Here is a 12,219-nt window from a genome sequence, read left to right on the forward strand (position 1 = left end):
ATTTTTATTAAAGGAACTGAAATACCATGACAGCAACTGACCACTCAGTATGGTCAAAAACAAAATTACAAGTAACATCTATCGTCAGGATTTATCAACCTCTGAAGAATACCCATGAAAGTTGCACGTTTAATATTTCCAACCCTGCAATGATCAATGACGTAGAGAACGCCTTGACAATCTCAGCCATCATGCAGAAAATTTCAACTATAACTGCTTCGACAATCATCCTCGCCCCCCATTCTGGTTAAGAGGTCAAAATGACCAAGTCAATATCAAGAAAATACGCGAAGTTCAACTGAAATATATGCACGGACTAACATCAAACTCAAAGTTTGCAGATAACACCTGCAGCAGTAACTAACAGGAGCAAGACATAATGACAACATCATCAACTCATAACAAGCTAAGAAATAAGAACCAATCAGCAAATCGCCTACAACCCCAGATGTATAGAAGGAAGACATAAATGATAATACTATCAACAAACAACATGTGAAGAAACAAGAACAAATCAACAGATCGCTTGCTATTTCAGCTGTATAGAAGCAACACAAGACAATATCATCAACAATCAAGAAGTTAAGAAACGCTTGACATAAGCTGCAATATTATAAAGTACGAATCGTCATATCCTAATAAGGTTTTAATAGCTTTCTAAATTAAAAAACCTTTCGAAGATAAAAATAGGAAGAATTCTTTGGATAGTCATAGTAAATTCTTATCAAATATCACAAACTTTAACGTGCCAAGTTAAAAGTTAAAGTATTAAAATGAGGTGAAAGATTGTAGATCATAAACCATTCCACGGTGAAGGAAAAATATACAAATGAATATTTAAAACTTAATAACAATAAACGAACTTTAGGAAAAAGTAGATTTTGGAAAAATTATTATGAAAATGGGAGACTAGCCTACATGAGGAGGATATTATTTTACAGCGGGAAGGGGTAGATGTGACATAAAGCCCTATTATTTCTTTTACAACCCATAAAGATTTTTAAATTTGCTATTTCTACAATCTGATTTTAAAATAGCAAAAAAATATCCTTTCTTTAAGGGTCCATTAAATTGACCAAAAAAAGTATAATAAAAAAACTAGCATGATCAAAATTATGTCCCATAAATTTCATGAAAGACTATCATCTTACCAACATTAAAAAGAACTTTTGACGAAGCAGAAATTGCAAAATAGTGACATCCTTAACAAAATCTTGACAAACGTCTCATAACAGCAGAATATATACGTGAGAACTGAAGGTTTTTAAAAAGGAGTTTAGATTCCACATAGAAAGAAAGTGCGAGTTCGTTTTTGAATACATAGCTTGTTCAAGTCAGATAATTCGTATGTAAACACAGAAATAAAATTACTGTTTGTTATATTGTCTATGTTTATGATTATAGGAAACAGGTGCATTTCTCGTGGCCTCTTGGAGCGCTCTATAGGGGATCTATGCGATAAAGATAACATAGTAAGACCAGTCCATTTCTGGCATGATTTTATTGTCGAACATATTGGATATTATCTACAGTCCATCACTACATTAATCATTCACTAGCTAAACCCCCTCAATAAAAACACTTACAACCCCCTCCCCCTATAATAGAATAGGTACATCGTTAACCGTTTTGGGGTAGTGGCCCGGTTCAGGTCAGGGATTAACAGTTTCAGAAACCGAGCAACAAGTCCTCTTCTCACCCGTGGAGGGATGTTCTATTTTCGTTTTGGTATTATTAGTAATTTGTGTATATCTTTATGACATGTTTGTTTTGTTTTCCTTGCTTTTATTGTGCTCCCTCGTGTTCTGTTTTTGTTTATAGATGGCTAATAAAGAATATGCATTCATTCATTTAATCTGAACAGATCTCGATTATCAGCGGAACGACAAATCCACAATTCAGGTTGTGATTTTACAATTTGGTTTGTCAGTGGAATAGTCCCCAGTTCCGTTCAATTTTTCTGATTACAATCGTTATTTCTGAGAAAGAAATAGAAGATAATCTACCTTCTACCCAAATAATTTCAAAAGTTAAACTTAAGGCTTAATACAGTTTAAGATGTTGAAAGTAGGAAACAATCAAATTGTAGAACTAACATCCCCCTTTATTCTAGTTTACAGTTTTTCCGTGCAATTAAGGAATTGAAAGAAATTTTTTGGTCTATATAACTAGGCTATATTGGACTTATTAGTCTAAATTGGGTGTCCTTGATTGGCAGTGAATAATTTAGAAGGTGTTAAGCAAGGGTATGGGGTCGAACCCACTCTAAAAGGCCATTTGGGCTGATAATAACCTGTTTATTCATGGTTTTCTTCATAGTAAATTTGTGTAGGCTAGCTTAAGTTAGGCTACTTCTCTATGATCACAGACTAGACATCAGAAAGAACTATCGCTAATAAAATTTACCCCATACTATCCTTCACATAATATTTTCATTATTTGGTAGGCTAAACTTTCTGATTAACATAATACTAAGGTAGCTAAGAAATGTACATAGGCTAGGCCCTAGACCTTCTTTAGAGTCAGACAGCCTATCATCTTAAATATAAACATGCCTATAGCATTTATTTGTGTTGTAGATTTACTTTTGCCCCTCCTAGTGAAAGACAGCCTATAATAGATAGTTAATAAGGGGAAGGGCAAAGTAAATTTGGCTACAAATGAATATTAGGGTAAAAAGCCTCTTTTTGGGAAAGACCACTTATCTTTGACATTCTGAAAAAATAGAGGGTCAATGTTGATATTACCTGAACAATTGTTTTGGGTCATGAAACAATTTTTGATAGATACATTTTTTATGTGCCATATTAGTTACGTGCAATTGTAGTTGTGCCCCTGTGTCCCACCTGTGAATATAGATAGATATATATGTATATGTTTTTAACTAAGTAAAACTTGCGAATATACAACATTCTTTGATGTCCCATTGTCTGTGCATATAAATAGATTGTCAGGTTTACCGACTCTTGAACATGCAACATAAAATTGTCCATGGGAAAAACAATCTGTATTTTATACAACTTTTTGTTGACTTTTTGTACACCTTTTATCTCTTGCAAAACTACTGCAAACTAACCATTATGGAATTATTATATATTTGCACATTAGGGGGGGGGGGAGCATAGCATATATTAAATACAGCAATGGTTAGTTTACTTATTTAATATATGCTAAGCTTTATCCCCACCCCCTAATGTGTAAACATATAGCTCAAATTTGTTTTTAAACTATTATAGATTCACAAATTTCAAATGAAAATGGCTTGACTTAATGCTCCTGCCAAAATGCTTCTGGTGTTGAGAGTGATGCTACATGGTGCCTCCATTTGGACTGGTCTCTTGCAAGGATGTGGACATCTTCCTGAATATTAGCCATGACTAATAAGGCACCTATTGTGTCCTTCCATCTGGTTTGGGGGATGACCTCTTGGGTGTTTCCCACCATGCAGCATGGGATCAAAGTAAAAAATTGTTCATGCGGGAGTGTTGGGGTGCATGCAAAGGAGATGCCCATACCAGCGTAGTGTTTGTTGGGCAAGTTGGACTGAGAAGGGCATTTGAGCAGTTAACGCCAGAAGGTTCTCATTGCTAACAAAATTGTGCCAGTGTAGTCCTTCAATGCAGCAAAGATGTTTTGTTTGGGCTATATTTATGGTGCTAAGCACAGACTGAGTGGCTGGCCAAGTTTTGGCTCCATAAAGAATCACAGATCCCTCCAAAGCATTGTATATGTGCATCTTAGTCCTATGGCTGATAGAAGGTTTCTTCCAAAGGGCACTTAGTCTCCCCACCACAGCTAAGGTTTGGCAATTTGGTGCATTAGATCTTTAAGGATTGATCCATCATTTGAGAGGATAGAGCCAAGGTATATAAATTCCTCAACAATCTCAGCTGGTTTGTCACAAACCATTAGGATTGGCATGGGAACTTGGTGAGTTATGGGGTTCAACAAACATCACTTTTGTCTTCTGCCAATTAATTGACAGCCCTATCTTTAAGGCTTCATCAGCAAGGATTTGTAGGGCTTCTGTGAGCTTTGATGGTGAATTGGAGACAAGAGCAAGGTCATTGGCATAGTCAGCATCTGAAAGTACTCTATCACCATAATGCAACCCAAACTGGAGGCAGTTTATGGTCCAAGTCATAATGTAGCTGATGACACAATTAAATAGTTCTGGGGCAGCAGCACAACCCTGATGGACTCCAGTATTGATTTTAAAAGATGGGCTGCATCTGCCATTGACTTGCATGCAGCTCTAAGTCCCTGCATGGAGCTGCTCAAACAGGTTGCAGTACTTTGCTGGTAGTCCTGTTGTTTTCAGTATGAGCCAGAGTGACTGCTGGTTGACAGAATTGAAAGCAGCCTTGAAATCCACAAAGGCAACATATGCTTTTTGTTGAAATTCCCAAGTCTTTTCTATCAGCTGCTGCATTGTGAATATTTGCTCCATGGTGGACCTTCCTGGCATGAAGCCAGCCTGTTGGCTTCTGAGGAAAGTGGTACAGCAGTCCAGGAGGGTCATAACAAAGAGCTTACTGGGCACAGAGAGGAGTTTGATGCCATGATAGTTGGAGCAGATTCTGCGACTGCCTTTCCATTTCCAGAGAGGCAGAATCATGCCCGCTTGCCAGTCTTTTGGAATCCATTCTGTACAAAATACTATGGAAAACATTACTTGGAGCCCGAGAAGGGTTGCTGCCCTACCATATTAAAGCAGTTCTGCAAGGATACCACAGACTCCTGGGGCTTGGTTGTTTTCATCTGTTTCAGAGATTTCAAGATTTCTGTAGAGGTGAAAGGGTGGTGCACACTTGCACACAGGGCCTCAGGAGTGTTGGATGCAACTTGAAGAAGGTCAGGGTTGGGCTGGCTATCACAGTCCAGGGTTAGAAGTGAAGAGAAGTGATCCTTCCAGGCAGACAGTTGAGCGCTCTTGTCAGTGATAATATTTTCATAATTAGATTAGATGGAGGATGGCTTTCCATCTGTAAGATCCCGAAGGTGTTTGTATAGAGAGCATGTGTCACCCTTTCTGGCAGCTTCCTCAAGAATGCAATGAAAATGGAAATGATTGCAATTCTATATGTGTAAATACACAAATATTTGGGCTGGAATAACTCCATAATGGTGAGTTTCAGGTAGTTTTACAAGAGAGAAAAGATGTTCCAAGTGTCAAAATGCATCTAACAACAGTTTCATGCACTAACAACAGTTTCATGATCCAAAACAATTGTTCAGGTAATATCAACATTGACCAAATAGAGATGGGTTTTTGGACTGCCCCTGTTTTACTATGGGATAGCACCAAGTGGGTATAATTTGTCATCATAAATTCTAAATGTTGTCTCTTTTTTGACTAGCAATTGAGAAGAAGGTAAAATTCTTTGCAATGTTTCACTTTTATAACACACATATTTTTAAAGGTCAGGGCCATCTAGAGGGAGAAGGAGTAGAGGTGGGTACTTTAAAATACCTTCCCAGGATATACTTTTGCCTGTAGACCCATCCCTGAAATTTTCAGCTTCCTAACCTAACCCTTTTCTGAGATAGCAAGAAGTTGCTCAACTAGAATTTTACCAAAAAGAATAAATTATATTTAATATTTGTGATTATTTATGATGATGAGTGATTATGATGGATTTTGATATCTATGAATATTTGTGATGATATATAGATGAAATAAATGTATGACAATTAAATTTATATAGGTTATTTAGAACCAAAAGACAATCATCTAACTATTAATATGCAAATAAAACTGAAAAACTAATCTGTGCATCAGAGTAGGATAATTGGTATTTCCAAAAAGAGGTCCCTCTAGGTAAGTCAATAAACTAATAATTTTAAGTGTTTGATCTTGATTAATTTTAATGATAGCTATATTGATGCATAGCTTAGATTTTTAGCTATTCATTAAGATATACAGTTATTCTCAATTCCTATTTGGTAACAAGATTTGAAGGTTTGAGTTTGACATAATGTTGCTCAATTGGAGACTGGTTTTTATCCTATAATTAGATTAAAGGTAAAAATTTATATTTGAAATAGGTAAATATTTACATCATCACATTATTTAGTAACAATAAAAGTGAATACAACACTTGATGCTTTTTTTATGCTCTTCCAAATTTAGTAATTGGCTCATGATGTAATTATATTTTGAGTCCTTAAAGAGGCTCAATACAGCCCTTAGTAACCAAAAGTTTAAAAAATGCATTTCTATAAAAAGAAACTGTGTAGTGGGAAAAAGTTTCCATTTGTAGCTGAGTCAGAAACAAAATGTTATTTTGGAAACAATCTTGCATATATTCTTAAAAAGAGACTGGAAAGCTCTTGAAAATGGTGTAAAGTTTTGCTGTGACATTGTTGAGGGGTTTCAGGGTCTTTTTCAAAATTTCTGCAAATTTGTTTTCAAAATAAATATTGTACTAGGCTATTAAGAATAATGAAAACAACAATTACCAATACTAATTAAGCTACAGATGGCAATTTTTTCTCATCAGACAGTTTTTTTTTAGATGCATGATAATAAACTTTTGGTTACTATGGTCTCTTTTGAAACCTTTTAGCCCCTTTAAGCACCAATTATAGAATTTGGAAAGAACATAAAAAAGGACACCAATTGATGTATTCTATTTCATCTTATCTAAACTAGGTGAAAATGTTAATATTTACCAACTTTTGGTATTATTTTGACAAACTGGTTAATCAATATGAAGAAATATCTGACAAATAATTCAGTACATATATCAAACTCAGAGTGTATACTTGAACATTAGGGGGGGGGGGAGGACAAAGCTCATTTCTGACACAAATAAATGTTACCAGATAAATGTTAAATAATTTTTGGAAATAAAGTGTGATAACTTTCCACTACTGTTTGGTTCATCAAAAAAAATAATCAGAATTGAATTAACAAAAACTAATAGACCTGTAGTCCATACTAAACTAATGTTAGAGACAAACCACATAAACAATCACACAGATTCCTTACTTCTCTCTAAGTAAGTAAGGGGAAATTCACCAAAAAGTTAATAGACAAAATAAGCTAGATCTGATTTAAGTCAATTTTAACCAAATCTTCTTTTTTTAATATGCTTTTGGTTGTTAAGTCTTAAATAGGCTAGAATTAACACAAACAGAGTTCCACATTGCACAGTGTCCCATATCATGTATTTTAGGTCATGTTTCTGCTAGAAAATTAATCAATAAAACAGAAATTCATCAAACTAATGTAAACCCACAAATCAACAAAATTGTGAATAGAAAAGGGCTAGATGGTCCCACATCTGTTAATAGCAATGAATAAGAAATCAAGTGACATTAAGATCCCGAATGTCATTATTATTATTTGTTATTATTAATAATATTATTAAGTAATGTTATTATTTTATTATCTGAATTCTGCCCCATACTATAAGTTAACCAATAGGCTTATCACTTTTCAGACAATACCTCTGAAATCTATATAAATAAAAATAAGTTGTTTGTGGGTTCGTCTGTCTGTCTGTCTGTCCGCATATTACGTCTGAATTATTTCATCATATACCAATTCAAAAACGAATGTATTCAAGCCCAAAGTAGCTGAGTTGGTAACGCGTTATGTTCCAGGTTCTAGGTCCGAGAGGTTGCAGGTTCGAACCTTGGCTAAGTAAAAACTAAAAAAAGGTAAAAACTACAAAAAAAACTAAAAAGAAAAAAAAACTAAAAACTAATAAAAAAAACTAACAGAGCTAAAAAACTAAAAAAAAACTAAACAATAAAAAAAGGAAAAAACTGAAAAATAAAGGAGAAAAACAGAACTAAAAAAAATAAAATAAAAAAAACCTAAATGTTTGATTAGCAATCACCATCAACAAAGCTCAAGGGCAATCATTAGAATCATGAGGTATAACTAAAAAAAAACTAAAAAAAAGGTAAAAAACTAAAAAAAGACCAATTCAAAAACGAATGTATATACAGACCGGGACACTGGGACACAGGGAATATAAATGACAACCAGGACACAGTGAATATAAATGACGACCGGGACACAACTACAACGGGGACGCCAGGGGGTACAGGGGGATATATAAATGACAACGGCGACACAGGGAATGGTCGATTAGCAATCACCATCAACAAAGCTCAAGGGCAATCATTAGAATCATGAGGTATAGATCTGAATACAGATTGTTTTCCCATGGACAATTATATGTTGCATGTTCAAGAGTCGGTAAACCTGACAATCTATTTATATGCACAGACAATGGGACAGCAAAGAATGTTATATATTCGCAAGTTTTACGTAGTTAAAAACATATATATATATAGGTGGGACACAACTACAATGGCGCGTAACGACTTACGCGCGCGGGGGGGGGCTTGGGGGCGCGAAGCGCCCCCACCAACTAGGTGTTGGGGTGGCGCGAAGTGCCACCCCAACAGCTAGTATTTAATAAAAATCATGCAGTAAGGAAAACACAAGGAATGCAAAAGTACTTATATACTACATAGTAGGCTACTACATTAATATCCACTAAATTTTGCAGTTTTCTTAATCTAACAATTAGTTACAAAACTTGGCAAATTCTTTTTCCAACTTGACATTTATAAGCATTTTCTAACCACTTCAGACTAAAAACCACAAACAAAAAAAAGGTGTAAACTTTGTTTTCACCTTTTTTGTGAAAAAAAAGGTAATCCTTTAGGCAATCCTATATACTGAAATCCCTGAAGGGTAATTTTCTTTGTACAAAACAAATGGTTATGCAAAACTTTTCAAGAAGAATTTTTTTCAGAGTTAATTAGTTTGATATCTAGAAAATTAATACACCATGTACTTTAAAATTTTATGCAAAATAAATACTGCTACTGTTCAATTGAATTCCAGCTCCTCTGGCTAGATATGGACTTAGACAACCATCAAGTTTGCAGATTTTGTTTATTTACATAATTTTGTTGTTTTTTTTTGTTTCCCACCAATAAATTGAGTCATTATAAAGAGGGATGGGATTCAACTGCAACATTAATAGTTATTATTTTTGAAAAGATCATTGTTAGTCAAATAAAATGATATATTTGTCTTTCAGCTTGCAAAGTAACCTAAATCACAATGGCCAAAGGGTAAAACTACACCTGTAGATGTAGCTGCATAGATGGTTGTAGATTCTTCTGATTTAAGCTACTAATAAGGAGCTTCCCAGTCTAGTTTCCATGGTTTAGTGGACCAGTTGGTATACACACCATTCTTGAATGTACTGATAGATATAGAAATAACAGTGTTTTCACTCAGAGAACCCCAATATGACACCACTCTATTTGAAAAGATTGTAGCTCTGCTTCTTTTCTAACTAAATTCTACCTATACTTCACAACTGTGGGTGTGAGTACCTGTGTATGGGTCTAAATGGTGGAATTCATTTTGGTGTTGCAAAAATCTGTAGTTAGTGATTATAACACTTCTTTTTCTCTTGTAAGTAAGTTTAGGTAAGCATGTATTCAATTGTTGTTGATGAGGGAAGTGGGTATAGTTGCTGAAGAATTGTGTATGTTTCTTTCAAACTTCACAGTGGGGGATTTTCCTCGTTTATTAACTGGCTAAGCTACTGTCATACAATATTCCAGCTTTGGTCTGACTAAAATTTTATCAAATTTATGAATAAATTTCTTTGATGTGCTGCAGAAAACACCATCCAACAAAAAAAAGGAACCATAAATGCCATTGTATACACGATTTTTTGTGAAATGTGACAGCACACTTATAAGGTACATCAGTACTGAAAGAAGGTAATCCTGTCAGACAATGCTGGTTGAGCTTTTGATATATTTTTTTTTTTTTTTTTTTTTTTTTTGTTTAGAATTTCGTTTTGAGGTAAAGGGAGCAAAACGTTCTCTTATTTTCAAAGAAGAGATGTTTTTTCTTCTTATTTTCTCTTTTATACCGGTTGTCCAACAGGCTCTTTGGGTAGTGTAAAATTAATCTTTTGATTGTTCCTGTTTACTTGTGTTTATTTTTTGTATATGGTTGCTGGCTTTTAAATACACACATGCATTCTTTGTGACATATATAAATTAAATATGTTGAGAATTATGGATTTGTTTGTGTTCATTTTCATGTACGCATTTGCTAGCTTTAGATACACTCATGCATCCATGTAAGACAGAAGGGGGAGGATTGGAATCCTTCTTGGTAAACCTTCTGAGATGTATGTTCTGTATTTCAATGTTTTTTTTGTGTTACAAGTATTTAATTCACAAAGAAACATATAAAACACAATCCTCCAACAAAACTAGCTCATATATGCCATGACATGCATACGTTTTCTTATGAAATTAAATAAAAAAAAAATAATTTTTTTAGCTGAAAGTAAGGAGCGACATTAAAACTTAAAACGAACAGAAATTAATCCGTGTATGAAATGAGTTGTCCCCTCCACAATCCCTCGCTCTTTCCGCTAAAGCTTTTAATTGTTTTAAAAAGTAGAATTGTGGCAAAGAGTCAAACTTTAGCGTAAAGAGCGAGGGATTGTGGAGGGGACAACTCATTTCATACACGGATTAATTTCTGTTCGTTTTAAGTTTTAATGTCGCTCCTTACTTTCAGCTAAAAAAATTATTTTTTTTTTATTTAATTTCTGAACGTTTTTGAATTAATGCATGTTTGGTTTCGGCTCTACGCACATAAATTATTAAAATGAAATTTGTATATTAATTCTTTTTTTGGCTAAATGGCTTTCTCTTAGTTTTGATCAGACGATATTGAGAAATAAGGGGTGGAGAAGGAGGCCTAGTTGCCCTCCAATTTTTCGGTTACTTAAAAAGGCAACTAGAACTTTTAATTTTTAACGAACGTTTTTATTAGTAAAAAATATACGTAACTTAAGAATTAACTTACGTAACAAACTTTCATAACCTTATATTTTTATTATGTATACGAGGGGGTTTATACCCTCGTTAATACCTCGCTCTTTACACTAAATCGTAAGTTTTGTCCCAATTCTTTAAGAATGACCCCTGAATCAGAAATGCCGTAGAATAAATAGTTGAAATTACTAAAAATACTTTAGCATAAAGAGCAAGGTATTTATCTCCTCCTAAATACCTCGCTCTTTATGCTAAAGTATTTTTAGAACCCCTCATATGCGTAATAATCTCTGTTCGTTTTAAGTTTCAATGCTACTTCTTCCTTTCATTTGAAAAAATGTTTTCATGTTTATTTTTCATTGTTTTCTTATAGTAATGCTAGAGAATCCTGCGCCCTTATCATTGAATTTTTCTTCCCCGATGACAGATTCCTCCAAGGAAAGATCCTCCAATATAGCCCCCTCTCCTCAGCCCCACCCCCAAACAAAATAAAATCCCCCCTGAAAACGTCTGCACACTTCCCAATAACCATTACTATATGTAAACACTGGTCAAAGTTTGTAACTTGCAGCCCCTCCCCCAGGGATTGTGGGGGAGTAAGTCATCCCCAAAGACATAGTTATTATGGTTTTCGACTATGCTGAACAAAATGGCTATCTAAAAATTTTGATCCGTTGACTTTGGGGAAAAAATTAGCGTGGGAGGGGGCCTAGATGGCCTCCAATTTTTTTGGTCACTTAAAAAGGGCACTAGAACTTTTCATTTCTGTTAGAATGAGCCCTCTTGCGACATTCTAGGACCACTTGGTCGATACGATGACCCCTGGGAAAAAAAAAAAAAAAAAAACAAACAAATAAACACGCACCCGTGATTTGTCTTCTGGCAAAAATACAAAATTTCACATTTTTGTAGATAGGAGCTTGAAACTTCTACAGTAGGGTTCTCTGAAACGCTGAATCTGATGGTGTCATTTTCGTTAAGATCCTACGACTTTTAGGGGGTGTTTCCTCCTATTTTCCTAAATAAGGCAAATTTTCTCAGGCTCGTAACTTTTGATGGGTAAGACTAAACTTGATGAAACTTATATATTTAAAATCAGCATTAAAATGCAATTCTTTTGATGTAGCTATTGATATCAAAATACAATTTTTTAGAGTTTTGGTTACTATTGAGCCGGGTCGCTCCTTACTACAGTTCGTTACCACGAACTGTTTGATATAATAAGACCTTCATAATTTACATCAACAATTAAAGAAGGTATTTTTAAAGTAATAACTCACTCCATATGAAGAAAATCCAATCTGTGTTTCAAGAAGAATAATAACTCCAATAAAATTATGTCTAGAATTTTGTTTTAAGGTAAAGGAAGCAAAA

General features: G+C 34.5%; 2 protein-coding genes across 5 annotated transcripts in view; one reads left to right on the forward strand and one right to left on the reverse strand.

Moving 5' to 3' along the window:
• The first annotated feature begins 1,939 nt into the window (after positions 1–1,939).
• Positions 1,940–12,219, forward strand: part of LOC136030319 (ankyrin repeat domain-containing protein 54-like) — a 51,729-nt gene continuing 41,449 nt past the window's right edge. The window contains exons 1-2 of one of the 4 annotated variants that reach the window (XM_065709219.1): positions 1,960–2,067; positions 9,072–9,468. The gene's annotated coding sequence lies outside the window, so the exon portion shown is untranslated. Of the gene's footprint in view, positions 2,068–9,071; positions 9,469–12,219 lie in introns of all 4 variants that reach the window. The other 3 variants (XM_065709226.1, XM_065709235.1, XM_065709243.1) reach the window with 3 other exon arrangements.
• LOC136031721 (uncharacterized) lies at positions 4,256–4,618 on the reverse strand. The gene has a single exon (XM_065711465.1). The coding sequence runs from the start codon at positions 4,616–4,618 to the stop codon at positions 4,256–4,258; it is 363 nt and encodes a 120-aa protein (XP_065567537.1).

Source organism: Artemia franciscana, chromosome 1, assembly GCF_032884065.1.
Source record: "Artemia franciscana chromosome 1, ASM3288406v1, whole genome shotgun sequence".
In the NCBI taxonomy this organism is placed as follows: domain Eukaryota; kingdom Metazoa; phylum Arthropoda; class Branchiopoda; order Anostraca; family Artemiidae; genus Artemia; species Artemia franciscana.

Coding starts and splice junctions, on each gene's coding strand:
- LOC136031721 (XM_065711465.1), bottom strand. CDS start 4,618: ATGATTCTGCCTCTCTGGAAATGGAAAGGCAGTCGCAGAATCTGCTCC.